Source organism: Symphalangus syndactylus, chromosome 14, assembly GCF_028878055.3.
Source record: "Symphalangus syndactylus isolate Jambi chromosome 14, NHGRI_mSymSyn1-v2.1_pri, whole genome shotgun sequence".
Classification (NCBI taxonomy): domain Eukaryota; kingdom Metazoa; phylum Chordata; class Mammalia; order Primates; family Hylobatidae; genus Symphalangus; species Symphalangus syndactylus.
In genome coordinates, this window is record NC_072436.2 from 117,869,287 (window position 1) to 117,894,553 (window position 25,267).

A 25,267-nucleotide genomic window follows, 5' to 3' on the forward strand; every position below is an offset into this window, starting at 1 on the left:
TAAGGGGGGTTTCATAGAAAAGATATGGAAACTAAAAATGAATTAAACCATAAGATGTACACGTATGCTACGACCCCAGCAACACAGGGAGGCTGGAGGCTGAGAGGAAGCTCTGGCCACTGCTGGTCAGGCCTGGACTTGGGGGCCCGACGTCCACAGTCAATCCCTGACCACACAAGGCTCACACTACAGGTGGTGAAGATATAATTAAACAGGTAATTAAACAAGCAATAAAGACGGGTCATTTGACCAACCGAGTGGCGATAATTTATACGCCAAAACGCTAGGAACACTAGAGAGGCGAAAGAGAAGAATATGTAAAAACAAAAACAAAAAACCGGGACAAATATTTCCAATATACACAAAAGAACAGGATTTTTCATACGTAAAGAGCTCTGACAAATGAATAAGGAGAAATCTGCACTGCCACGACTTCCAAGTGCCCCACAGTTTATTCAATAATCCCTAGGTCTCCAATGCCTACTCTGGCCTCACGCCCTTTCCTTCCTCTAAGGAATGCCTGTGACCCCAGCCCTTCCTAGCACCCCCTCCGGATCAGACCCCAGAACCCCGCTCCAGTCATCAGTGTAGAGTGCTGGCGTCCTCCTTCAGGTTCTGTTTGGGGCATTGGGCAGTTAGCCCTTCCCTCCTGAGTCCTGAGTCCCCTTCTTCCCCCACAGCTTGAAGTCCAGTCCCAAGGGCTGGCAGGAGCTGGCCTGTGCAAAGGCGGAAGGGTGCTCAGGCTGGGAGGAAGAGGAGGGTCCCCCGAGCATTCCAGGCCCAGCCCCGCCTACTCTGTCCCTTGCTGGCTGCGACGATCGCCCCAGCACTCTCCGCGGAGAGTGAGTGTCAGCTGTGGGGCAGGGGCACGCAGTGGCAGCACCGCCAGGGGCTGTGCAGCCCACCTTCCCCAGGACCAGAGTTGGGAAGGCGCCTGGCTGGGGGAGGGCACCTGGCCTCTGCAACTCCGACGAAAGGCGTGCGTGCATGCCCCAGTGAGTTCGGGTCGGGCGACGCGCACCACCTCCCAAGTACCCGGCCCCGCGCCCTACCCGCAGCAGCGCCCAGCGAGGACTGCGAAGGAAGCAGGCTCCTGGCACTAGCTCCCGCGCGTGAGCGGGGCCGACTGGAGGGGGCGGGGCCTCCCTGGGCGTGGGTGGGGCCTTCGGCCGTGGGCAGGGCCGGCCAGGGAGAGGCGGGGCCTCCGACAATGGGCGGAGCCTCCGGGAGTGCGCCTTTCCTGCACATGCGCCCTGACAGCCCAACAATGGCGGCGCCCGAGGAGTCGCTGAGGAGGCGGAAAACCGGGTACTCGGACCCGGAGCCTGAGTCGCCGCCCGCGCCGGGGCGTGACCCCGCAGGCTCTCCGGCCCATCTCCACACGGGCACCTTCTGGCTGACCCGGATCGTGCTCCTGAAGGCCTTAGCCTTCGTGTACTGTGAGTGCCGGGCGGGCCCGGGACATCCGCCAGTGTCACCTCCGCGCACCACGACCCCCGCCCTCCCTCGAGACTCCTCCGCGCGGTCTCGCGGCCGCGGCGCCCCCATGCAGCCCTGCTCCCTGCCGGGGCCCGGGCGAGGCCGGGCGGGCAGGGCAGGACGAGGCTTGCTGACGACAGCGCACCCGGCCCTACCCCTGTCGCCGCCTGGAGCCTCCGGCCTGGGCTCCTGGGCTCCCGGCTCCCGGCTCCACCCGCAGGCCCGAAGTTGCACGGCCGCGCCCGCCAGGACCGGCTCGGAGCTATGCGAGGCGGGGCCGGCCCGGGCCCTGGCCCAGGAGTTCGCAGGAGAGTTGGGCAGGTGGAGGGTCATCCGTCCGTGGGCAGGTCGGGGGTCTGCGTCCTGGCTGCGGGGCGGTGGGCGGCCTGGAGGGGCGAGGCGCTCCTGCTGCCCCCGGCACAGCGCTGTGCTGACGGTGAAGGTTCCCACTGTAACTGGGCGCCCGCACGCCACATCCCTACCGCGTGCGGCCCCTGCCAAAATCCGAGGAGCCGGCCCGGGAGCCTCCTTCGCTTCTCCCAGGGGCTGAGGGAAGGTGACTGGCTGGTGGTCAGACTGGAGTTTTTTCTTTAGTGTGCTCGACTAGCTCAGTCTGCGTTCGGGAACATTCCCAGCAGAGGCCTGGGGACAGCTCTGGAACCTCGTCTGCAAGTGAGGCCTGCGCCTCACTGTCGGAGGTGGTTGGCCGGGTCCACTGGCTGAGACCCTTCACCCCACAGCTGTGCGGGGCCCGCGTGCGCAGCCTGCAGAGCAGAGCTCTGAGAAAAGTCAGTTCACGCTCAAAACCTCTGGACCCGCTGGCCAGGGGCAGCTGGCGATTCCAACTCCCTCCCTCCCCAGTCCCTACAACCCAGAACTGGTTTGGAAGAGAACGGTCCTGTGATTACAGGGACATGTGATCACACGGATACATGTTTCATAAGCCCAACCTGTTAGTAGCAACGAAGCCCAAACTGAGGCTCTCAAATAAGCCTGGAAGTGAGGGGAGCCTGCCAGGCCGAGATGCAGCCAGCGGGGCACGTGGGCAGTCACCCTCCCAGAGGGCTCCTGAGCTGCTGGCCCCAGGCGTTGCCCACGCGTTGGTTGTAGGCCGTGGGCATTGGACGTCTCCCTTTCCTTCCGTCGTCTACTTCCCTCACGCGTGAAAGGAAAGGGTCAGGTTGCAGAAGTTCTTTGCACAGCTTTTGTCCCACACACATCGCGGGAAGTTTGGGAGCCTGGCTGTGCTGGAGTGACGCTCAGTTTGACGTTTTGTATGACATTTGTGTGATACTTTCCACCTCCTGGTGCAGAGTGATGAGACGTGCTCATCACTACAAGGTTTCCTGTGGGATTGCAGTATCGGCTTCAACTGGGTCTCTCTCTCTTTCTCTTTCTTTAAAGCAACTATTTTATTTTATTTATTTATTTTTTTCAAGGTGGAATCTCTGTTGCCCAGGCTGGAGTGCAGTGGCACCATGTCGGCCCACTGCAACCTCCGTCTCCTGGGTTCAAGCGATTCTCCTGCCTCAGCCTTCCAAGTAGCTGGGATTACAGGCGCGCACCACCACGCCTGGCTAATTTTTAAAAATACTTTTAGTAGAGATGGGGTTTCACCATGTTGACTAGGCTGGTCTCGAACTTCTGACCTCAGGGCCTCCCAAAGTGCTGAGATTACAAGCGTGAGCCACCGTGCCCGGCCTGCAATTATTTTAAGAAGTAGTTCTTCCCAGGTTGCTTTTCCCTCCACAGTATTAAACAGTCATTCTAAATGTTGGTGCTGTCACTTAGCAAACGATGAAGTAGAGATAAAGTGAAGCGGTGAGGCTCTAATAGGCCTTGCACAGGGGAGCCCGAGATACAGTGGGAAGTCCCAGCGGCCTGGCCTCCAGAGCACAGCTTCATAAAACCATCTCAGACTCTTTCAAACGAGCTGAGGCTCCTTTCATCTCCGCAGAGATTCTCTGTTCAATTCAGAAGGAACTGCTTTTAAGCCACTGGGTCAAGGGGATATTTTAAGCCTGGTGCCCAGCATTGAACATTTCTCCTTGATATATGCATGTTCTTCTGTCTTGTGAGTACCTTTGGGGTAGAATCAGTGTTTTTCTGCTGTATCAACCGGTTTCCCATCTTCCAGGAACATGGTTTTCTGGCTGAGCTGGCCCAGGGCAAGCAGGCAGTCATCCTGCATTTATTTCCTTCTAGAAAGTTCTGGATTTTACTGGGACTGTGCGCTACTCCCTGTTCCTCAGAATCCCAGGGTTTTTCCATGTTGCCATAGGGGCTCTCCAAATATTTCACTTGATACTGAATTTTACAATGTTTATAGCTGTTGAAACACTTGTAATTAAACACGTAACCAAATGTATTCTGTGGAAACTCCCCTCGTTAAAAGACATTGAACTGAGGGAGGCTTACCCTTAGGCAGATTGTCTCAGCAGACATGTAGTAAAGATGTACAGATCAGGAGAACACAGAAACGCCTGCCTTGTCGGGGAAGCTTCGAAGCCAGACCTGGAGAGGCCGGCTGCCAGCGACAGGCCTCTGCATTCAGCCTGACTTTGCATCCGTCCTGGGGCTGGCTCCTTCCCCCCGCGGGCCTGGGCGTTTCCATGTGCTGCCACCGAGGTGTGTAGGTGCTAGGGATGTGCTCACTGGACACAGGCCTGCATGCCGCGGGCATCCTGGGGTGTCTGGCATGCCCTTCTGTGCTGTGGGAGCCGGGGTGTGTTAGCGGAAAGCGGCATTTTCACAGGGCTCGGAGTTGAAGACACACCTGTCTTCCTGACGTGTGGACTCCGGTCCCTAGTGTGATTACTGTGTTGAGCAGATGCTGAAGTAGCACCCTGCCTGGTGCTGACCTCCTGGTGACAACGCCACTACCCCCAGCGGACAGCGAGGAAGCAGGGTGAGCTGCCAACCCGGCTGTGCCGCGAGTGTCGGTAGGCCCTGGAGTTCAGCCCTGCCCTTCATTCACGCCGCTGTGCAGCCTGTGTATCCTGGACACCTGGTTCACATCTGGGCAGTGGCATTCTCGGGCCGTGACGGCCCCTGGGAGGACCAAGGCTGCCCAAGGTGGTCGGGGACTCCTGACACTGAGCTTCCCCTCAGCGCAGATGTCACTCCCAGGAATGGCCGAAATCCGGACGAGTAAAAGCTCATGTGACAGGAGTTTCCGGCCTAAGCAGCAGGACCTGGGTGCTGTGTTCTTGGTGTGTAGGGGCAGTGCCGGCCACCCATGGGTGCCGGTGCCTCCTGCAGTCAGGCCTGCTCCCGTCTGTGTGCGCAGTGAGGAAACCAAACCCAAGAGCGGGCACCATGCCCAGGGTCACCGGGACAGAGGGTAGAGCAGCCTGGCCAGAAGCCCTCACTGTTTTATCGCAGGGTCGTGCGCTGACGTTGTGGCCCAGCGTTCCCCGCAGAAGACTGAGGCCCTCACTGGTCAACCCTGCAGTACGAGGGCGTGTGTGGCAAACAGCTGGTCTGGAGCCTCGTCACCCAGGCCGGCTCCTTGATGCTTTGAAATCCCCCTCACAGGGGGCCTGGCCAGGTTGGTCCATGGGCAGCCACAGGCAGCTGGGGCTGGACTCCTGGAATTTCCAGCAGCCCTGCGTCTGTTACAGCGCCAGTGGTAGAGCTGGATTCCCTGACAAGGCAGGGAAAGGACAGTCTTGCAGGTGCTACTGAAGACACCCTAGGCTAGAGCTGCCCACCCCGGCTGGGTTCTCCTGGACTGAACTCACGTTGGTTTGCTATTGATGAGAGTCACATAGAATATGTACACAGTGCATTTTAACTGCCTCAGAATTAAGGTGTTATCTGGAAACAGTGTAATTACAGTTGGTCAGAATTGGGTTGATAGCAGTTCACTGCAGAGAACTTTCTGGAAGCTGTGACAGGTAGAAGTAGTGGGGCTCAGAGTTGGTGGGCCACACCTTAGCTGTGTGGCCTTGGCCAAGTTGCTCATCAAGACCTTCCTGTCACTGATGAGGTGAGAGTGACCGCTGGGCCGTCCTGAGTCTGACATGGGATTCCCTGCCTGTGCACACTTCCTAGAAGGTGGACCGAGGACACACCGGCCCGTGAGACGGCTCGCAGGCAGCCACAGAGTATATCTGAACATCGGAAAGGACCTTTGTTTTGAAGCTCAAACATTTATGAGATATTGTTACAATTCGGAAGGGATTTATAGGTGAAATGTGACATGAAGACTGGGTAACGCTGGCATTTGCAGACTGACTTTATGACTGGCACTTTTCGTGGGTGCCATGGCGTCCGCGCAGAGATACTCCTGAGGGATTTGGTCTGTCGGTCCGTGTGTTTGTGGGGTCGGAGTATTGGACATGCCTAGGAGGGAACCGCCCCAGCCAGGGCCGGCCGCTCAGCGCCTGCACAGTGCATGAGTGCTGGGAGCTTTGGGACACACACTCCCTGCTGCCTCTGGGGCAGATGTCCACCTGCACTGCTTGCAGTGAGAGGCTGGGGCCCCAGTGGACGAGCCATGGTGCCTGAACTGCTCCCGCTGTGTCCCTGCCACGTGAGGCATCTCTTCCTGACCGTGGTCCTGAGACCACCTGGCCTCTGCCTTCCCAGGGTTGAACTGCACTTGTTCTCTCTGTGGCTGCCAACGCCCTCCCGGCCTTCAGACTTAGCCCTCATCACTCGTGGACTCCTGACCCCACCCAGGGCTGACCACCTGCTCTCTGCTTCGTTTGCAGCTGATATTGTCGCCGTTCCAGTGTTGTTCTTGTGCCTGTCTCCCCTCTAGCTGCTTGCAGTCAGGGAGAGGACTTTCTTTATACCTCTATACCCTGTCTTCTAGGGGCATCTCCTGCTCAGTGAAATGTGCTGACCTGTAGCAGGTAGTGTCAGCATGGGACACTTTTCCAGCCATTACCCCTTCCTCCTCCTCCACCTGCCTCCAGCCCTGAGGTGTGGCCCAGCAGGACAGACACTGCCACAGCCCTCCCTTGGTTGTGTTCATACTTCCTGGGCTGCTCATGTCTTCCTGTTTGCTGGTGGAGTCTCTTTTTGCTGGAGTGTATCCCCAAGCAGCTTTTCCAGAAAGGACCAACTTGCCCAGATCTGTAATTCCCCATCAAAGCCACTTTCTCAGAGCTTTACAGCATTGAGGAGGCATCTTCAAGCATCTGACTCTTCTTCTTCTCCCTGGAAGCTTCTGGAGTCTCAGTGCCTTGCTCTCCTGCTCTCCACCTTTGCTCTCTGTTCTGCTTATTTATCTAGGAGTCTCTGAGGCTCTTTTTTTTTCTCTCGTCGTGGCCTCGGTGAGCCCTTCAGCCTCAAGGCTTGTCCTTGGCTCTGGATGCGGCTCTTCTGGCCTCACCCCAGTCTGCCCATGTGTTCCAAACACCGCATGCCCCAGCTGGGTTCCAAACAGGGCGGGCGGGGGCCACTCTCCTGTCTAGCTTCCTAGCGTGGGCTGGAACCTGGGAAAGTCTCTCCGTGAAGCTGAATGGAGAAGAACATGGCTTCCCCAAGGCCCTAGGAGCCAAGCACCACACAGAACCCACCGCTTGGCTGTGATCCCGAGTGACGGGGACAGCCTGGGCTGCAGAAGGAATGCCCGACGCTGGCGGGAACGGAGGGGTTTTTCTTGCTCGTCTTTCCAGTTCCACATTGTCACATTGGAGTCCTGGGCTCAGTGAGATTATGTTGAAAATCCAACCTCTAGGGGATCTCCATGCTAGTTTTGTCCTTTAGGCGTGGAGGCATGCGTGCCGCACTGTGGCGTCTATTCTGTGCGCCTGCTCACCGCCCTTCCTTCTTTTCCGCATGGGGCGGTTTTATCGCTTCTCCCCGGCAGCTGCTCCGGCGAGGTGGGGCCACAGTGCCATCGGTAGGGTGTCTCTGAGTCTCACCGCAGCCCTTGCAGCTTGGCATCCTCCTCAGATGACACCCAAGGCAGGGTTGACGTGGCAGGCAGAATTGTTTGCACCCGTATTTGCTAAACTCTCAGCTGTTCTTCAGAAAATTTGAGGAGAAAATGAAACCAAAAAGAATACTTGAAACCCTGCTCAGCTGGTTTTGTTCTGAGCTTTCAGTGGCTCTAAGAGCTCATGGGAAATGAGTTCTTTTTCTTTTCTCCAGGTCACTTGAATTCTAATGAAATGCACCACTTGGTTTTACAAGTTCTTCTATAAAATACTTGCTTATTTAAAAAGCAAACAGCACTGCCCTACCTCGGAGCTCTGCAGCACATACCTTTAAAGAAAAAACACTTGAGGTCACTGTGCCGAGGCCCAGAATTTAACCACGGCCAGTAAGAACCATCAACAGAGAACGGCGTTTCTGGGATGACTGTTTTAATTTTACAACAATTTATCTGAAAGGAGGAAAGAGAAAGCTGATTTTTTTTTTTTCTGATTCTTTTTTTTTTTTTTGAGATGGAGTTTCACTTTTTTGCCCAGGCTGGAGTGCAGTGGTGCGATCTCCTGTCACTACAACCTCCGCCTTCTAGTTCCAAGGGATTCTCCTGCCTCAGCCTCCCGAGTAGCTGGGGCTACAGGCACAGGCTGCCACACCCAGCTATTTCTTTCTGATTCTGAAACAAAGTATTTACCAGCCATGCCTGCTGTTGGCTGGTCGGGTGACGCGGTATTTCCTGGTTGCAGCTCCCAGGTCAGGCTCTGGGTCCCTGTGAGAGGCAGGTGGTCGCCATGGCTGTCTGTTGCCTCCTGTGTGGGGTAGTGATGGGGCCTTCCGAAGCTTGACTGGTTGGTTAGTTTTGCTTTGAGAGCCTGTGATGTTTCAAAATTTTTGCTGCATCTCTTTATGTAGCTATTTTTATAACATGAGTAGAGGTTGAAATAGTTTTTTTCTCTGAAATCTCAGTTCAGTCTCTCTTTTTCCTGATAAGCAGGAAGTATCCTATGCTTCTTGCCTTAGAATTACTGATTTAGGCTATTGCTTTGGTGAGGCCACATCTTGTTTTCCTCTGTGGTCCTGGAGTTTGTGTTGTGGTGAGGGGTGGAGCACACCCACCCTTCAGCCAGCGCCGATTAGGTCCCTGTGGGAAAGGGGCCCCAGCCTGGCACCGATGAGGGCTGTGCCCTGGAGTGTGCAGTGGCTGAACAGTCACCATCTGTGTTTCTCCCACCTGCATACATGCCAGGACATACACACACGTATCCCTGTACACGCGCACATACATGTATACATGTGCACACGTGTACGGAGACATGCACACACCCCTGCACACACAGACACAGGGCATCCATGCACAGGTGCACATGTATACATGTGCACATGTGTACAGACACATGCACACATGGGCATGTCATACCCATATGCACACACACTGGCCGGAGCTCCTATGGAAGCTGCTGGTGTGGTCCCTGCACATGTGGCCGCTGGGGCTGAGGGTCCCTGTGCATGTGGCTGCTGGGGCTGAGGGTCCCTGTGCATGTGGCTGCTGGGGCTGAGGGTCCCTGTGCATGTGGCTGCTGGGGCTGAGGGTCCCTGTGCATGTGGCTGCTGGGGCTGAGGGCCTGCCGCAAGGTGTACTCTATGTTGCTAGAAGGTCAGCGCTCACAACTCAGGTCCCTTCCACCCAGTGGTGGAAGCGGGAGGGGTGTGGGGAGCCTTCTGCTGCATCCCTGTTTCCCACCCCGTGTCCCACCCTGTGTCCACTCTGTGTCTCACCCCATGTCCACCCTGTGTCCACCCTCTTTCTCCTCACTTGGAGCTGCCCCCCACCCACCTGCCATCCCCAGCCCCTTTAGAGGTCACCAGTCCTGGCCCTTTTGTCGCCCAGGGCCCTGTGGTGCTCTGCCTGTGGCCCTGCTCCAGCTGCCCTGGAGGGAGGCTGCTCACAGCACTTCATGCCGGGCACTGAGTGGTGCAGAGTCTTCAACAAGCCTTTACTTTTTAAAATTTTTTAATTAAAAATAAAACTATTAACTAAAACTGCAGACTCTATGGCTTTTCCACCAGTGACTGTTCCGTTCTGGGACCCGGTTTTGTCCTGGCGTCTCCTCCCTCTGTCCCTGGTCTGTGAGTCTCCCAGACTTTCCCGTGCTTTCCAACCTTGACGGTGTCGAGCAGGCCTGTCATGGTGTCTGTAGAGCGTCCCTCACGTTGGGTCCGTCTCGTGTTTTCTCGCAATTAGACTGGGTGATGGGTTTTGGGAAGATGCCCACGGAGGTGCGGGGCCCTTCCCGTCACACCGTATCAGGGTCCTGACATCCATACGGCTTTCTGATCACCTGGCCAAAGGCTGCCTGCCAGGTGTCCTCTCTGTCAGGTCCCTGCTTTCCCACTTGCTCTGTCCTCTGGAAGCCGCTCACTGGGTCCAGCCCCCGCCTCCCAGAGGGAGTCTCTGTGAGGAAGATCTTGTTACTTACTTGTTTGTGGTCACTGATTTTGTCACTATGGACCCATGCCCATTTATTTTCCCTCTGGGTTGTGATCCAGTGTTGTCACTGTGAGTCTGTGTCTGGGTTGTGATCCAGTGTTCTCACCGTGATCTGGGTTGTGATCCAGTGTTGTCACCGTGAGTCTGTGCCTGGGTTGTGATCCAGTGTTGTCACCGTGAGTCTGTGCCTGGGTTGTGATCCAGTGTTGTCACCGTGATCTGGGTTGTGATCCAGTGTTGTCACCGTGAGTCTGTGCCTGGGTTGTGATCCAGTGTTGTCACCGTGAGTCTGTGCCTGGGTTGTGATCCAGTGTTGTCACCGTGATCTGGGTTGTGATCCAGTGTTGTCACCGTGAGTCTGTGCCTGGGTTGTGATCCAGTGTTGTCACCGTGAGTCTGTGCCTGGGTTGTGATCCAGTGTTGTCACCGTGATCTGGGTTGTGATCCAGTGTTGTCACCGTGAGTCTGTGCCTGGGTTGTGATCCAGTGTTGTCACCGTGAGTCTGTGCCTGGGTTGTGATCCAGTGTTGTCACCGTGAGTCTGTGCCTGGGTTGTGATCCAGTGTTGTCACCGTGATCTGGGTTGTGATCCAGTGTTGTCACCGTGAGTCTGTGTCTGGGTTGTGATCCAGTGTTGTCACCGTGAGTCTGTGCCTGGGTTGTGATCCAGTGTTGTCACCGTGAGTCTGTGTCTGGGTTGTGATCCAGTGCTGTCACCGTGAGTCTGTGCCGTCACCGTGAGTCTGTGCCTGGGTTGTGATCCAGTGCTGTCACCGTGAGTCTGTGCCTGGGTTGTGATCCAGTGTTGTCACCGTGATCTGGGTTGTGATCCAGTGTTGTCACCGTGAGTCTGTGTCTGGGTTGTGATCCAGTGCTGTCACTGTGAGTCTATGCCTGGGTTGTGATCCAGTGTTGTCATCGTGAGTCTGTGTCTGGGTTGTGATCCAGTGCTGTCACTGTGAGTCTATGCCTGGGTTGTAATCCAGTGTTGTCACCGTGATCTGGGTTGTGATCCAGTGTTGTCACCGTGATCTGGGTTGTGATCCAGTGTTGTCACCGTGAATCTATGTCTGGGTTGTGATCCAATGCTGTCACTGTGAGTTTGCTGCTCAGCTTCTCCAGCTTTGACCACTAGTGGCTTTCCCGTCATTCCCTGCGGGGATGCTTCCAGCCCAGCTTCTGTTTCTCTGCCCCAGCCCTAGAATGAGCTGTTTCCAAGGAACCCTGGTTCTTTTTAGGGGAGCATAGAAACTTCGATCTGGGCACTGGGAGGGCCGTTGCTCCCGGGGTGTCACAGCTGCTGGCCCTCTTCCTGGGCAGAGCTAGGCTCTGTATGTCACTGTCTCATTTCACACGTGATTGCTTCTCTGTCGTATCCACCCATCCATCTGTAAGTATACAAAGGTCAACCTGGTCCATGCCGATGACTCTGACTCTCACCTGGCACACGGTGTATTCCAGCCTTCAGTCCTGGCACACCGTGTATTCCAGTCTTCCCTGCTGGCCCATCTGAATCCTCCCTCTCTGCTAGTGAGAACCTGGCTCCCCCGACTCCTCTGGCATCTGCTCAGCCCTGGTGCACGTGCGAGAATTGTCCACCCAGGCCCGGGGGAAAAAGCCCTAGAGTGCAGTGTTTGTGTACAGCTCCTTCTGGCCTTGTGGTCTCCACTCAGAACATTTTCCAGAGTTGCTTAGGCAGCTCCTGCCCTCTGGCCAGTGTGGTTCTGTTTCACATTCATGCGTGTGGAGCCTGCATTCCATCTGCATCCCCCGACCTCCTGGTTGGGTCTTCCCCCAATAGTTCATGCGCATTAAAGTTCATCTTGTGTAATGCTCAGTGCTGTGGGCTTTGCCTCCATCATCCCAGCTCCAGCCCCAAGTCCCCCATGCATGGGAGTGGCCACTTCCCCTGCACCAGCCCCTGGCACGCCCAGGTCTGTCTCGCATCCCTCTGGTTTTGCCTTTTCCAGTGTGACATACGAATGGAATCACGCAGTATATAGCCTGTTGGGTCTAGATTCTTTTACTTAGCAAAATGCACTTAAGATTCATCCATGTTGTTATCTGAACCAACAGCTGCATTCTTATCTCTGATTACGTTTCTGTTGCACAAATGCACCTCCGGTTATTTATCCACTTCCACCGTGAAGGACGTCTTCCTTGTTTCTAGTTTTTAGTGACTATGAACACAGCTGCTATGAGCATCTGCACGAGGCTTCTGTGTGAGCACGTTTTCAGGTTGAAGGCCTGAGAGGCGCAGCAGTTGCGTCGTAAGGTAACCCTTCATTACCTGGGTCAGACGCCACCGTCTGCCGTCCACAGTGGTACGCCACAGTATTCCAGGCACAGCGAGGGCACTCCTGCTGTCCCAAACCTTCCGCAGCGTTGGGCACTGTCCATTTTCGTTGTTTTTGGGTTTTTTTTGTTTGTTTTTTTTTTGAGACAGAGTCTTACTCTGTCACCGAGGCTGGAGTGCAGTGGCACTGTGTCGGCTCACTGCAACCTCTGCCTCTCAGGTTCAAGCAATTCTCCTGCCTCAGCCTCGCGAGTAGCTGGGACTACAGGTGTGCGCCACCATGCCCAGCTAATTTTTGTATTTTTAGTAGAGATGGGGTTTCACCATGTTGGCCAGGCTGGTCTTGAACTCCTGACCTCAGGTGATCTGCCCGCCTTGGCCTCCCAAAGTACTGGGATTACAGGCCTGAGCCACCGCACCTGGCCTGGGCACTGTCCATTTTCAAACACTTTGGCCACAGTGACGTGTGTGTGGTGACAGCACGTTGTGGTTTTCATTGGCATGTCCCCAGTGATGAATGATGTTGAGCATCTTTTCACATGTTATTTGCCATCCGTACACCTTTCCTATGTCTGTTCAGATCTCGTGGCCTGGTTTTTTTCTTCCCACCTTTAGCATTGGGTTGTTTGTTTTCTAATTATTGAATTTTAAAAGTTCTTTAAATATTCTAGATACAAATCCTTGATCAGATGTGTGATTTGCCAGTATTTTCTTCTAATCTGTGGCTTATGTTTTCATTCTGTTAAAAGTAGCTTTTACAGATCAAAAGTTTTTCATTTTGATAAAGTTCAATTTACAGTTTTTAATTTCATAGATTATGCTTTTGGTGTTGTATCTAAAAACTTGTTGCCAAACCCAAGTCACATAGATTTTCTTCTATATTTCCATCTAGAAGTCTTATGCTTTCATGTTTTACATTTAGGTCTGTGATCCTTTTTGGTTAATTTTTGTGTAAGGTGTGAAGTGTGTTCAGGTCCATCTTTTTGCAGGTGGACATCCATTTGTTCCAACATGATTGTTAGAGAGACTCTTCTTTGTTTTTTATTTATCTTGTAGAGACGGGGTCTCACTGTGTTGCCCAGGCTGCTCTGGAACTCCTGGGCTCAAGCGATCCTCCTGCCTCGGCCTCCCAAAGTGCTGGGATGACAGGTGTGAGCCACTGCCCCCACCCAAGGCTGCTGTTTGTCTGTGTAGTTGCCTTTGAACCTTTGTCAGAATTTGTTCACTTTGTGTGTTGGGTCAGGGGCTGGGGGGCTATGTCTGGGCCCTCTCTTCCATTCCATTGAGTTCTGCGGCTCTTCCTTAATCAATACTATGCTGTCTTGATGTGGTCTTGATTAGCTTTTTAGTAAGTCTTGAAATTGGGTAATGTGAGTCCTCCACCTCTGTTCTTTTCCAGATGATTCTGGCTTTTTAATCCCTTTGCCCTCCCATGTACATTCTAGAATCAACTTGTCAGCCTCGGCAGAAGCACTGACTGGGTGTTTTGGTTCAGATTGTGCCGAATTTGTGGATCAAATTGACACCTTAATGATTTTGATTCTTCCAATCCATGAACATGGTCTATCTCTTCATATAGTTAGATCTTGTTTTATTTTTTTAATCAGTGTTTTGTAGTTTTCCAGGCGCAGATTCCGTTTGTATTTTTTTAGATTTATAAATTCATGGGGAAAAGTACATGTACTAGCTTCCTACATGTCTACAGAGACACTCACTCCAAACCAGCAAGCACAGTTACAGAGACATGGACCCCAAGCCAGCTTCCTACACACAGTAGGAAGCCGCATGTACTTGTGGGGTTGCTCTTGTGATATTTTTATCATTATACAATATCTTCTTTCATCCTTGTGTCATTCCTTGTTCGCAGATTGACTTTTTTCATTTTGAGATGGAGTCTCTGTTGCCCAGGCTGGAGTGCAATGGCACCATCTCGGCTCACTGCAGCCTCCCGGGTTCAAGTGATTCTCCTGCCTCAGCCTCCCAAGTGGGTGGGACTACTGGGGTGCACCACCACATCCGACTAATTTTTGTATTTTTTAAGTAGAGACAGGGTTTTGCCATATTGGCCAGGCTGGTCTCAAACTCCTGACCTCAGGTGATCCACCCGCCTCAGCTTCCCAAAGTGCTGGAATTACAGGCATGAGCCACCGTGCCCGGCCCTTAAATCTACTTTTTTTTTTTTTTTTTTTTTTTTTTTTTGAGATGGAGTTTTGCTCTTGTCTCCCAGGCTGGAGTGCAGTGACACAATCTCGGCTCACTGCAACCTCCGCCTCCCAGGTTCAAGCCATTCTCCTGCCTCAGCCTCCTGAGTAGCTGGGATTACAGGCATGCACCATAACGCCCAGCTAATTTTTGTATTTTTAGTAGAGACGGGGTTTTTCCATGTTGCCCAGGCTGGTCTCAAATTCCTGACCTCAGGTGATCCGCCTGCCTTGGCCTCCCAAAGTGCTGGGATTACAGGCGTGAGCCACCGTGCCCGGCCCTTAAATCTACTTTTTATAATGTTAATAGAGCCACTTCAGCTTTCTTTTGTTTACATTTTTTATTTTTAATTTTTTTCAGCCATAGTGAATTAGATCCAGCTTTCTTTTGATTCACATTTGCATGGTATATCTTTTTTACTTTTAACCTACTTTTTCATTCTTCACATTTACACACGGGAATGTGGTTCTCTCGTCTGTCAGCATCTCTGGGTAAACATTCAGTGTTCTACAAATACTGACATCCAGAGGATGTGAGAGTGCTGTTGTGGGGTGGGCGCCATGAGACGTGAACTCGGAGACCTGTGGATATGACAGTGCCGTTGTGGGTGGGCGCCATAATGGTGAACGCTGAGTGCAATCCGGGTGGTCAGCTGGCTGTCTGTGTGTAGCCAGGCACACGATTTATATACACACGTCTAGTTTACTTCTATGTGTATGCGTGTGTACACACACTGTGTCTGCTGCAGGCATGCAATTTATATACACGTGTCTAGTTTACTTCTATGTATATGCACGTATATACACACTGTGTCTGCTGCAGGCACGCATTTTATATACAGGTGTCCAGTTTGCTTAGATGTGTATGCGTGTATACACACACTGCGTCTGCTGCAGGCACGCATTTTATATACAAGTGTCTGGTTTGCTTCCGTGTGTGCATGTATGCACACACTGCGTCTGCTGCAGCTTGGCTTTTCCAATGTTTCCCCCAAGATCTTGAGAAAGTACTCAGACTCCTGAGTCTGGGGTTTGGACCCCAAACCGTGGGCTAGGCTCTGCCTCGCCTTCCCGCCTGCCTCGCCCCGCAATCTGAGCTGCGCCCACGGTGTCCACATGTGGTTTGTTCCTAATCACGCTTGTTTTGTCTTCTTTTTCTTCCAGTCGTGGCATTCCTGGTGGCTTTCCATCAGAACAAGCAGCTGATCGGTGACAGGGGGCTGCTTCCCTGCAGAGTGTTCCTGAAGAACTTCCAGCAGTACTTCCAGGACAGGACGAGCTGGGAAGTCTTCAGCTACATGCCCACCATCCTCTGGCTGATGGACTGGTCAGACATGAACTCCAACCTGGACTTGCTGGCTCTTCTGGGACTGGGCATCTCGTCTTTCGTCCTGATCACGGGCTGCGCCAACATGCTTCTCATGGCTGCCCTGTGGGGCCTCTACATGTCCCTGGTCAATGTGGGCCAAGTCTGGTGAGTAGGAGGAATGGGGCGGTCGGAGCTCAGGGCTTGCTGTCACTCAGCACACACCCCGCGGGTCTCCTGGCACTTGGAAAGACTGGACGAGCATTCGTCTTGAATTCATTCAGGAGGGTATCGTCATTTTACTTAGGCCATGGCAGAGCGGCCAGTGCACCAGCCACAGCAGCCACTCATCTTCAGGATTAAAACCCCACCTCTTTGCAGTAGCTCGTCCTTACTTAAAGGACTGTGTTGCCAGCTTACTGGAGCCAGAGGGATGGGGAAAGGGAGGCAGAAGCAGTGGGTCGGTGTCTCTGTGGACGTGTAGGAGGCTGGTTTGGGGTCCGTGTCTGTGTGGACATGTAGGAGGCTGGTGTGGGGTCCGTGTCTGTGTGGATGTGTAGGAGGCTGGTGTGGGGTGGGTGTCTGTGTGGACGTGTAGGAGGCTGGTGTGGGGTCTGTGTCTGTGTGGACGTGTAGGAGGCTGGTTTGGGGTCCGTGTCTGTGTGGACGTGTAGGAGGCTGGTTTGGGGTCCGTGTCTGTGTGGACGTGTAGGAGGCTGGTGTGGGGTCCGTGTCTGTGTGGACGTGCAGGAAGCTGGTTCGGGGTGAGTGTCTGTGTGGACGTGTAGGAAGCTGGTTTGGGGTGTGTGTCTGTGTGGACGTGTAGGAAGCTGGTTTGGGGTGTGTGTCTGTGTGGACGTGTAGGAAGCTGGTTTGTGGTGTGTGTCTGTGTGGACGTGTAGGAAGCTGGTTTGGGGTGAGTGTGTGGATGTGCAGGAGGCTGGTTTGGGGTCCATGTCTGTGTGGACATGTAGGAGGCTGGTGTGGGGTCCGTGTCTGTGTGGACGTGTAGGAGGCTGGGGATGCGCTGGTTCCTGCGTGCCCAGCTTGGTTCCACCCTTGATGGGAGAGCTGGGCTTTGCGTGGAGACTGAGGATGGCTCTTGTGCCTTTCTTGGACGGGAGACAGGAGGCAGCTGGCTCAGGGCTGAGTGGTCGGAACCAGGACCCTGTCCCAGGATGGAAGGCTGGGGTGGTGAGTTGGCGCAGGCAGGGCGCAGCCTTGGGCTGTGGAGCCTGTGTTTCCCATCCTGGTCAGGGCGGCTGAGTTGAGGTTGGTGTGTCTGGGGCCACGTGTGCTTCCGGGAGCCTGAATGCTCTGCCTCCAGCACAGCTCCTGTGGCTCCGGTGTTCCCTGGTCGGAGGCTCGGGTTGCTGTGATGTGGGCTTGGTGGCACAGCCCAGGCCCAGCAGGCTCATGCAGGGAGGGCCACAGCTGGCATCGTGGCACCTGTGGGGAGGTGTCCCCACTTTGTGGCTGTGCTGGGGTAGGCACTTGTAAGGGGGGTCCCCACTGTGTGGCTTTGCTGGGGTGGGCACCTGTAAGGGAGTGGGTCCCCACTGTGTAGCTGTGCTGGAGTGGGCACCTATGGAGGGGTCCCCACTGTGTGGCTGTGCTGGGGTGGGCACCTATGGGGGGGTTCCCCACTGTGTGGCTATGCTGGGGTGGGCACCTGTAGGGGGGTCCCCACTGTGTGGCTGTTGCTGGGGTGGTTACCACTGCCAGGTCCAGTTGCTGGTGTTTCCTCAGGTCTCAGCTACACTTGAGTGCATCACCTCATTCAACACGCAGGTCAGACAGTGTCACCAGGGTAGGACAGGAGGCCTGGGGATGCCTTGGGCACGCACGACGTGGCTCCGCCCCAAGGCCCCTCCACGCATACAGGCCTGACTTTGCTGAGGCGCCCATGAGCTGTCAGCACAGGCTGAAGTGGTGTGCTGGGGTCAGGCGCTCTCACGGGAGTCTGCTGGGCTGAGGCCACGTGCAATGCATGTGGCTGTTTGTGGTTTGCCCCCGAAGCCTCAGATCCTGTGACACACCTCCCCCGCACATCACATTCACATGAGCCGTCTCTGCTGACGGTGGCCTGGTGGGGGCCATGCTTGTTGGGTGTCTGGATGGTGAAGCGGCTTTTTCTCCCTTCACCGCACGCTCTTGGTGAGGACGTCACTCTGCAGCCTTCACTGGAGGAGTGAGGTTCCGCCTGAGGTTCCGCCCGCCTCCAGGGGCTGCAGGAGTCATGAGCCCACCTGCGTGGGAGGCGTCTCTCTGCTCCCCATTTATCGTTCACCTGAGTGTGGCTTGTGGCAGCGTGGACTTGCACATTTTTGTTTTGGTACTTTGGGGGTCTGTCTTCTTGGTCTAGAAATTTAAACATCTGGGGGTTTGGCAACATTTATGACAGAGAGAGCCATAGCTTAATAATTGTTGCATAAAACTCTAAGTGATCTAAGAGAGGATTCTGACTCTGCTCAGAGCTGGCCTTCGTGTTACATAAAGCCACGCAGCCTTGCAGGACGCTGGAGCCCTGAGCACAGCATCTGCTGCAGTATCTGAAGTCGCTTCACTTCAGCTTTTCCAAAACGTTGGCTGACTCTGTCGTTGGCTGACTCTGTCGTCCGCGCTTGGCTTTGGCGGTGGCCCTGCGGGCTGCTTTGCTGCTCCTCAGCACTGCCATCCCTTCCCCAGTCTCGACCCCAGAAGGAAGGAAAGATCCTCTCCAGAAACTTGGACCAAAGGCAGGACACCTCAGGGGTCCTTCTTCCTGTGGAGGGAGCTGCCCTTGGAGCTTCCTTCCTGGGCAGGAGGGATGGCGGCTCCACTTCAAAGAGTGCTAAGAGCAGCGCCAGGGCTGGACAGGATGCTGGGAGGCCGCCAGCGCCCAGGGACACTGCCCTCGGTGCTCCATTTCTCACTGCCATGAACAGCATGTTTGGGCTCCAGGACTTCAACGTAAGGAGGTTCCACAAGTACCTGCAATACCTTTTCCACCACCTGCCCCTGCGTAGCCCCAACTGGGTGGCTGGGGCCCTCCCTGGCTGGGCTGCAGCCTCTGTCTCTGTATTAACACATGGGAAGGGATTTGACAAGGCGTAGACATATTTGATGGTAAAAGTGACGTCCTCTTCATTTCACAAGGTGCAGGGACCCCGTGGTGGGAGGGGTGGCGGTTGCCACACAAGGCCAGGCACTCAAGAGAGCCCACCCTGGGCGTCTCTTCTGTCAGCCGGGCCATGGTGGTATCCTCCTTCCAAATGGCATGGGAAAAGCCGGACCCTGTTGCTGTGTGCTGGGTGTCTTTGTCTGCGATATCTGACTCCTGTGTAGCACTCGGTTCCTGCCTGTGAGCTGACCTCTGAAACAACAGAGTTACCTTCCTGGCTAGATGGGGATTAGTCTCCAGAGCCTGGCAGGTGGGTGAGCGTCTCTCATGTGGGAGCCCGTGTGTGTCTGCTGATCGTCTCTCATGTGGGAGCCTGTGTGTGTCTGCTGATCCTCTCTCATGTGGGAGCCTGTGTGTGTCTGCTGGCACAGTTGTCATCACTCGGGTCATTTACACAGCTGGCGGATACTTACTGAGCCCCTGCTTGGCACCGTGGACACTGAGGAGGGGGCGCCCTGACTTCAGCTTGTTCAGGCCCACCAGGGCACGTGAGGTCCCTTGAGAGGCAGAGGAAGCCACAGCAGGGCATGGACCGTGTAGGTGACTGAGCCCATGTTGTTTGGCTTGAGGTTGGACCTGTGAACGTTCTCTGTTAAGCCCGCTTTCCGAACAGCGTACCTGTACACGGGAACTCCCACGGAGGGGCATGTGAGTGCTCACCTTTCCAGTCTGCTCTAAAAGTCTGCCATAGCCTCAGCAGGAAGACCAGGACTGTCCGGGCCTCACACCGTAAAAGGCCTCTTCTGGCCTTGGATCAGTTGCTCTAGAGGACACCCTGCCCTGGATAGGAGGCTACGGGACAGCATGGCCGTGGGTGCCTTCTGCAGAGGCTTGTCCTCCTCCTCTCTAGGATTTGCCAGGAGAAGCGCTTCCTTCCGTCTTCCCCTCCTGGTTGGAGCTGTAATGGCAGAGTTGGGATCTGAGGTTTCTGGGATTTGCAACAATACAGTGAATGCGGAAAGCACACGAGTGGCTTCATCCGCTGCCACCCAGCTGTCCCCTCCCCTTCGCGGCTGCCGCGGCACATGGGGCTGGCAGCCGCCGCACCTCGCCCTCCCTGGCTGGCCTGTGGTCGCAGGTCCACTTCAAAGGCGAAAGAACTCCCATGTCCCATGAGTCATTTGCAGATAACCACAGCTGAAGCCGGCTCCGAGACTCTGCATTGACTTCTTGGTGAGCTCTGTGTCCACCATTAGCTTGTTTTGGGGTGAGCTCTGTGTCCATGTCAGCTGTTTCTAGAGGGTTTCCTATCATTGCTGCATAACAAGAGAAACATTTCAGGCAGCTGGACGCCAGGGGGAGAACAGTCTGTCTTTGCACGTTGTACTGAGGCTTTTCTGGTCCTGCAGGGACTTGGTAACCCAGTGTCCTGCGTCCAGAGCTTTTTTCCACAGTAGCTGTGGTGTGTGAACCGTGACTTACTTCATTTCCTAGAGGTGAGTGGATTCCTTAAAGCCATGTAATGTGTGTTTCCCGACCCTCTCTGCTGAGACCTTCTACTTCTCCAAATAGATTCCCGACCCTTTCTGCCAATGCCTTTTACTTCTCCAAATAGATTCCCGACCCTTTCTGCCGAGGCCTTCTAGTTATCCAAATAGATTGTGACCCTTTCCATTCTTAACCTAAATCTCTTTCACAATTTAAACACATATTTTTTCTTTTTTTTAATTTTTTAACTCTGACCCAGTGCCAGCTGAACTTTTTTTTTTGAGACAGGCTCTTGCTCTGTCACCCAGACTGTGGTTATCTGCAGCCCACTGCCTCAACCTCCTCGGCTCAAGCAATCCTCCCTGCTCAGCTTCCCAAATAGCTGGGACTACAGGCGCCCAGCACCACACCTGGCTAATATTTTTTTTTTTTGTAGAGATGGATGTCTCACTATGTTTCCCATGCTGGTCTTGAACTCCTGGGCTCAAAGTTCAATACTCCTATCTCAGCCTCCCAAAGTGCTAGGATTACAGGCATGAGCCACCGTGCCCAGCCAAATATTTTCCCTTTTGTTTTTTTTGAAATGGAGTCTCGCTCTTGTCACCCAGGCTGGAGGAGTGCAGTGATGCGAACTCAGGTCACTGCAGCCTCCACTTCCTGGGTTGAAGCGATTCTCCCACCTTAGCCTCCCAAGTAGCTGGGATTACAGGCACCTGCCACCACACCTGGCCAATTTTTGTACTTTTAGTAGAGATGCGGTTTCACCATGTTGGCCAGGCTGGTCTCGAACTCCTGACCTCCAATGATCCACCCGCCTTGGCCTCCCAAAGTGCTGGGATTACAGGCGTGAGCCACGGTGCCCAGCCCCCTGTTTTTTTTAACCTAACAAGAGATATGTATTTCTTTGACTCCAAAGAGTACGTCCCATAATCATCAGGGTGCACCAAAGGGGCAGGGATGACACTTGAGACGAGATGGGGTGTTTAGGGCACTAGGGCCGTAGACAAGGCGAGACTTCAGCAGGCAGCAAGGAGGGGCCGTAGACAGGGCAAGTCTGGCAGGGGCAGTTTGAGGGAGAGGATGTCTCACATTGAAACAATACTTTCAAATAAGAGATTTGTCTTCATGGCCTCCATGCCCGTCCATGGCAGAGTGGCAGGTGCAGGACAAGCCTCCCCACTATGAAACTGTCAGCAAGTGAAATACCAGAGGGCACAGGTGCCCAGGACTGCTGTCCCCGGAAAGGAGATACATACAGGGTGGCCTTGGTGGCCCCGGCCTTCTGCCTGAGCACCTTGTACACCGCAGCTAGGGCACCCAGCAGAACACAAGGCGTCTCCAAGCTCAGGAGGCAGGGATCAGAGTTGAGGGCAGCTTGCATTTGTGCGGCAAGGCACCAGAGTAAAGGAGCTAACAGAGACATCACCACAGAAAGCTACATGGGTTCCCCTAAGTCTTTGGGTGTGTTCTAAGCTGTGAACATGGAGAGTGAGAGTCTCTGAGGGTTGGTGGAAAGTGGCAGGTAGAGTCTTTGAGGGTTAGTGGAAAGTGGCAGGTAGGGAGTGGTGACCTTAGTGGTGAGTCTGAGGGTCCCACAGTGCTGGGAGGCAAGCCTCCCCATCAGCCGGTCCGGAGGTGACTTGTGTAAGACCCCAGGCACTCAGCCCATGCCCCCAGAAAAGCCACATCTTAGGAGGAGGGTTCCTTTCGCCCTAGAAAAGGGCTGCTCTAGACTGACCCTAATCGAGCTTTTGGAAAGACCAAGTTCATCCTCCAGTAGCTCAACTGCTTACCAGACAGACTCATTCACTCTCCAAAGGAAGCAGACAAAATTAACCTCTCGATGATGTTAAGATCTTTTATAATGTCAACTAGAATCAGAAACTACTACACAGGTAAAGAAACAGGAAAATAGGATCCCTATACAGGAAACAAAAAAGGGTCACGAGAAACTGACTGTGATAGCCAAGATACCACAAGTAGAAAAGAGGATTTGAGGCAGCCATTACATTACAGATACACACCAGGACTCAAGAGAAGTATTCCTCTTTTTCTTTTTTTTTTTTTTTTTTTTGAGACAGAGTCTCATTCTGTCCCCCAGGCTGGAGTGCAGTGGTGAGATCTTGGCTCACTGCAACCTCCACCTCCCAAGTTCAAACGATTTTCCTGCTTCAGCCTCCCAAATAGCTGGGATTATAGGTGTGCGCCACCACACACAGCTAATTTTTGTATTTTTAATAGAAATGGGGTTTCAGCATTGTTGGCCAGGCTGGTCTCAAACTCCTGACCTCAGGTGATCTGCCTGCCTCGGCCTCCCAAAGTGCTGGGATTACAGGCATGAGCTACCACACCCAGCCTAGCAGCGGTCTTAATGAATGAACACACTGGAAATTTAGCAAAGACTCTGAATCTTTTTTTTTTTTTTTTTTTTTTTGAGATGGAGTCTCGCTCTGTCACCCAGGCTGGAGTGCAGTGGCGCGATCTCGGCTCACTGCAAGCTCCACCTCCCAGGTTCACGCCATTCTCCTGCCTCAGCCTCCCAAGTAGCTGGGACTACAGGCGCCCACCACCACACCCGGCTAATTTTTTGTATTTTTAGTAGAGACAGGGTTTCACCATGTTAGCCAGGATGGTCTCGATCTCCTGACCTCGTGATCCGTCTGCCTCGGCCTCCCAAAATGCTGGGATTACAGGCGTGAGCCACCGCACCCAGCCGAGACTCTGAATCTTTAAAGAAGAGCCAATTGGACATTTTAGAACTGAAAAGCACAGTATCTGTACTGAAAAATCTGTTGTATGGGCTTAATAACAGGTTGGAGATGGGTAGAAGATAGCCTCAATGAATTTTAAGAGAAATCTGTAGAAATTATCCAAGCTAAAGAACAAACAGAAAAAAGATTGAAATGAGCAGAGCTTCAGTGACATGTGGGATAGCACCAGGTGGTCTAACATACCTGTGATTGGAGCCCCACAGAGAGAGGACACAGAGAATGGGGCATATAGCACCAGGTGGTCTAACATACATGTGATTGGAGACCCGCAGAGAGAAGACACAGAGAATGGGGCATATTAGCACCAGGTGATCTAACATACATGTGATTGGAGCCTCATAGAGAGAAGACACAGAGAATGGGGCATATAGCACCAGATGGTCTAACATTCATGTGATTGGAGCCCCACAGAGAGAGGACACAGAGAATGGGGCATATAGCACCAGGTGGTCTAACATACATGTGATTAGAGCCCCACAGAGAGAGGACACAGAGAATGCGGCATATAGCACCAGGTGGTCTAACATACATGTGATTGGAGCCCCATAGAGAGAGGACACAGAGAATGGGGCATATAGCACCAGATGGTCTAACATACATGTGATTGGAGCCCCACAGAGAGAGGACACAGAGAATGGGGCATAAAAAGTATTTAAAGAAATAATAGCTGAATGATGTAAATGTGTAAATCCAAGAAGCTCAGCACACTCTAAGCAGTAGAAGTAAGAGAAAACCTTGTCTGGGCACATTGTAGTCAAACTACCGAACACCAAAGACAAAGATAACACCTGGAAAAAAAAAGACGTTACACTCAGAGAATAAAGATTCAAATATGTCTGGCTTCTTATAACCACTGGAGGCCATAGGATGATGGACTAGCATCTTTAGAGTTCTAAAGAAAAACGATTGTCAACCCAGAGTTCTATCCAGTGACAATATCCTTCAAAAACGAAAGCAAAATAAAGACATTTTCAGATAACGGAAAACTGAGAGAAGGCTTTGCCAGCAGACACTACAAGAAATGTTAAAGGAATATCTTCAGGCTGGAGGAATTATTGCTAGGCAGAAAGTCATCTATAGAAAGGAGTAAAATCCACTGGAAATGGTAAAGGTAGGAAAATATGAAATGTTCTCTATTTCTTTTTTTCTTCATTTAAAAAAATATAGACACAACTAAGGCAAAAACTGTAATACTGTAATATACACATCAGTGCAAAGGAGGGAGGGGATCCTTCCTGAATCTGTAACGTCACTGGCTCTCTAAATTCTACATGAAGCGGGGAAATACTAATCCCAGGTCTGTTGTGAGTAGATGAGATACCTATTGTTGGCCTTAGGGCAATCCCTAAAAGTAGTGCAAAGATATGTAGCTGAGGAGCCCACTGAGTGATTGAAATGGAGTATTAAACATATTTGCTTCCAGTAAAAAGGCAGGAACAGAGGAACAGGACGAAAAACCAGGTGAGACTCTGAAAACAAAAAATAACCAATCAGCCATATCAATGATTACATTAAATGTAAGTGACTAAATCTTCCAGGTAAAAGACAGAGATTTAGAATCAGACAAGGCACGGTGGCTCACACCTGTAATCCCAGCACTTTGGGAGGCCAAGGTGGGTGGATCACCTGAGATCATCAGGAGTTCAAGACCAGCCTGGCCAACATGACAAAACCTCGTCTCTACTAAAAATACAAAAATTACACAGACATGGTGGCGCATGCCTGTAGTCCCAGCCACTTGGAAGGCTGAGGCAGGGAGAGTCACTTGAACCCAGGAGGCAGAGGTTGCAGTGAGCCACTGCACTCCAGCCTGGGCAACAGAGTGAGACTCTGTCTCAAAAAAAAAATCAATTTAAAAAAATCAAGTATCAAGTATATGCAGTTTTCAAGAGCTATGCTTTAAATATAAAGGTACAAATGAGTTGAAAGAGGAAGGATAAAGATAAAGAAGGATAGACTACATAAATGTACTGGATAGCTAGAGTGGCTGTATTAACTTTAGACAAAGTAAAGTTCAAGACACGGAGTATTACCAGAGGTGTACAGAGACATTTTGTGGTAATAAAAGAGTTAGTTGATCACAAAGACATAAAGGTACCACATACTGAACCTCACAATATATGAAGCAAAAATTGCAGAACTCCAGGAAGAAATACACAAATTCACAATTCTGTTTGGAGATTTTAACATCAATCACTCTTTCAATAATTGAAAGAACAACTAAACAAACAAAAAAAAAGAGGACGTAG

The 25,267-nt window shown here is 52.8% G+C and overlaps 1 protein-coding gene across 3 annotated transcripts in view; it reads left to right on the top strand.

The window, feature by feature from the left end:
• The first annotated feature begins 1,227 nt into the window (after positions 1 to 1,227).
• LMF1 (lipase maturation factor 1) overlaps positions 1,228 to 25,267 on the top strand; it is a 107,856-nt gene continuing 83,816 nt past the window's right edge. Inside the window, exons 1-2 of one of the 3 annotated variants that reach the window (XM_055241269.1) lie at positions 1,228 to 1,439; positions 15,515 to 15,824. In XM_055241269.1, the coding sequence (XP_055097244.1) occupies positions 1,247 to 1,439; positions 15,515 to 15,824 (503 nt within the window). In that variant the 5' untranslated portion in view covers positions 1,228 to 1,246. Of the gene's footprint in view, positions 1,440 to 15,514; positions 15,825 to 25,267 lie in introns of those variants that run through there. The other 2 variants (XM_055241270.2, XM_055241272.2) reach the window with 2 other exon arrangements.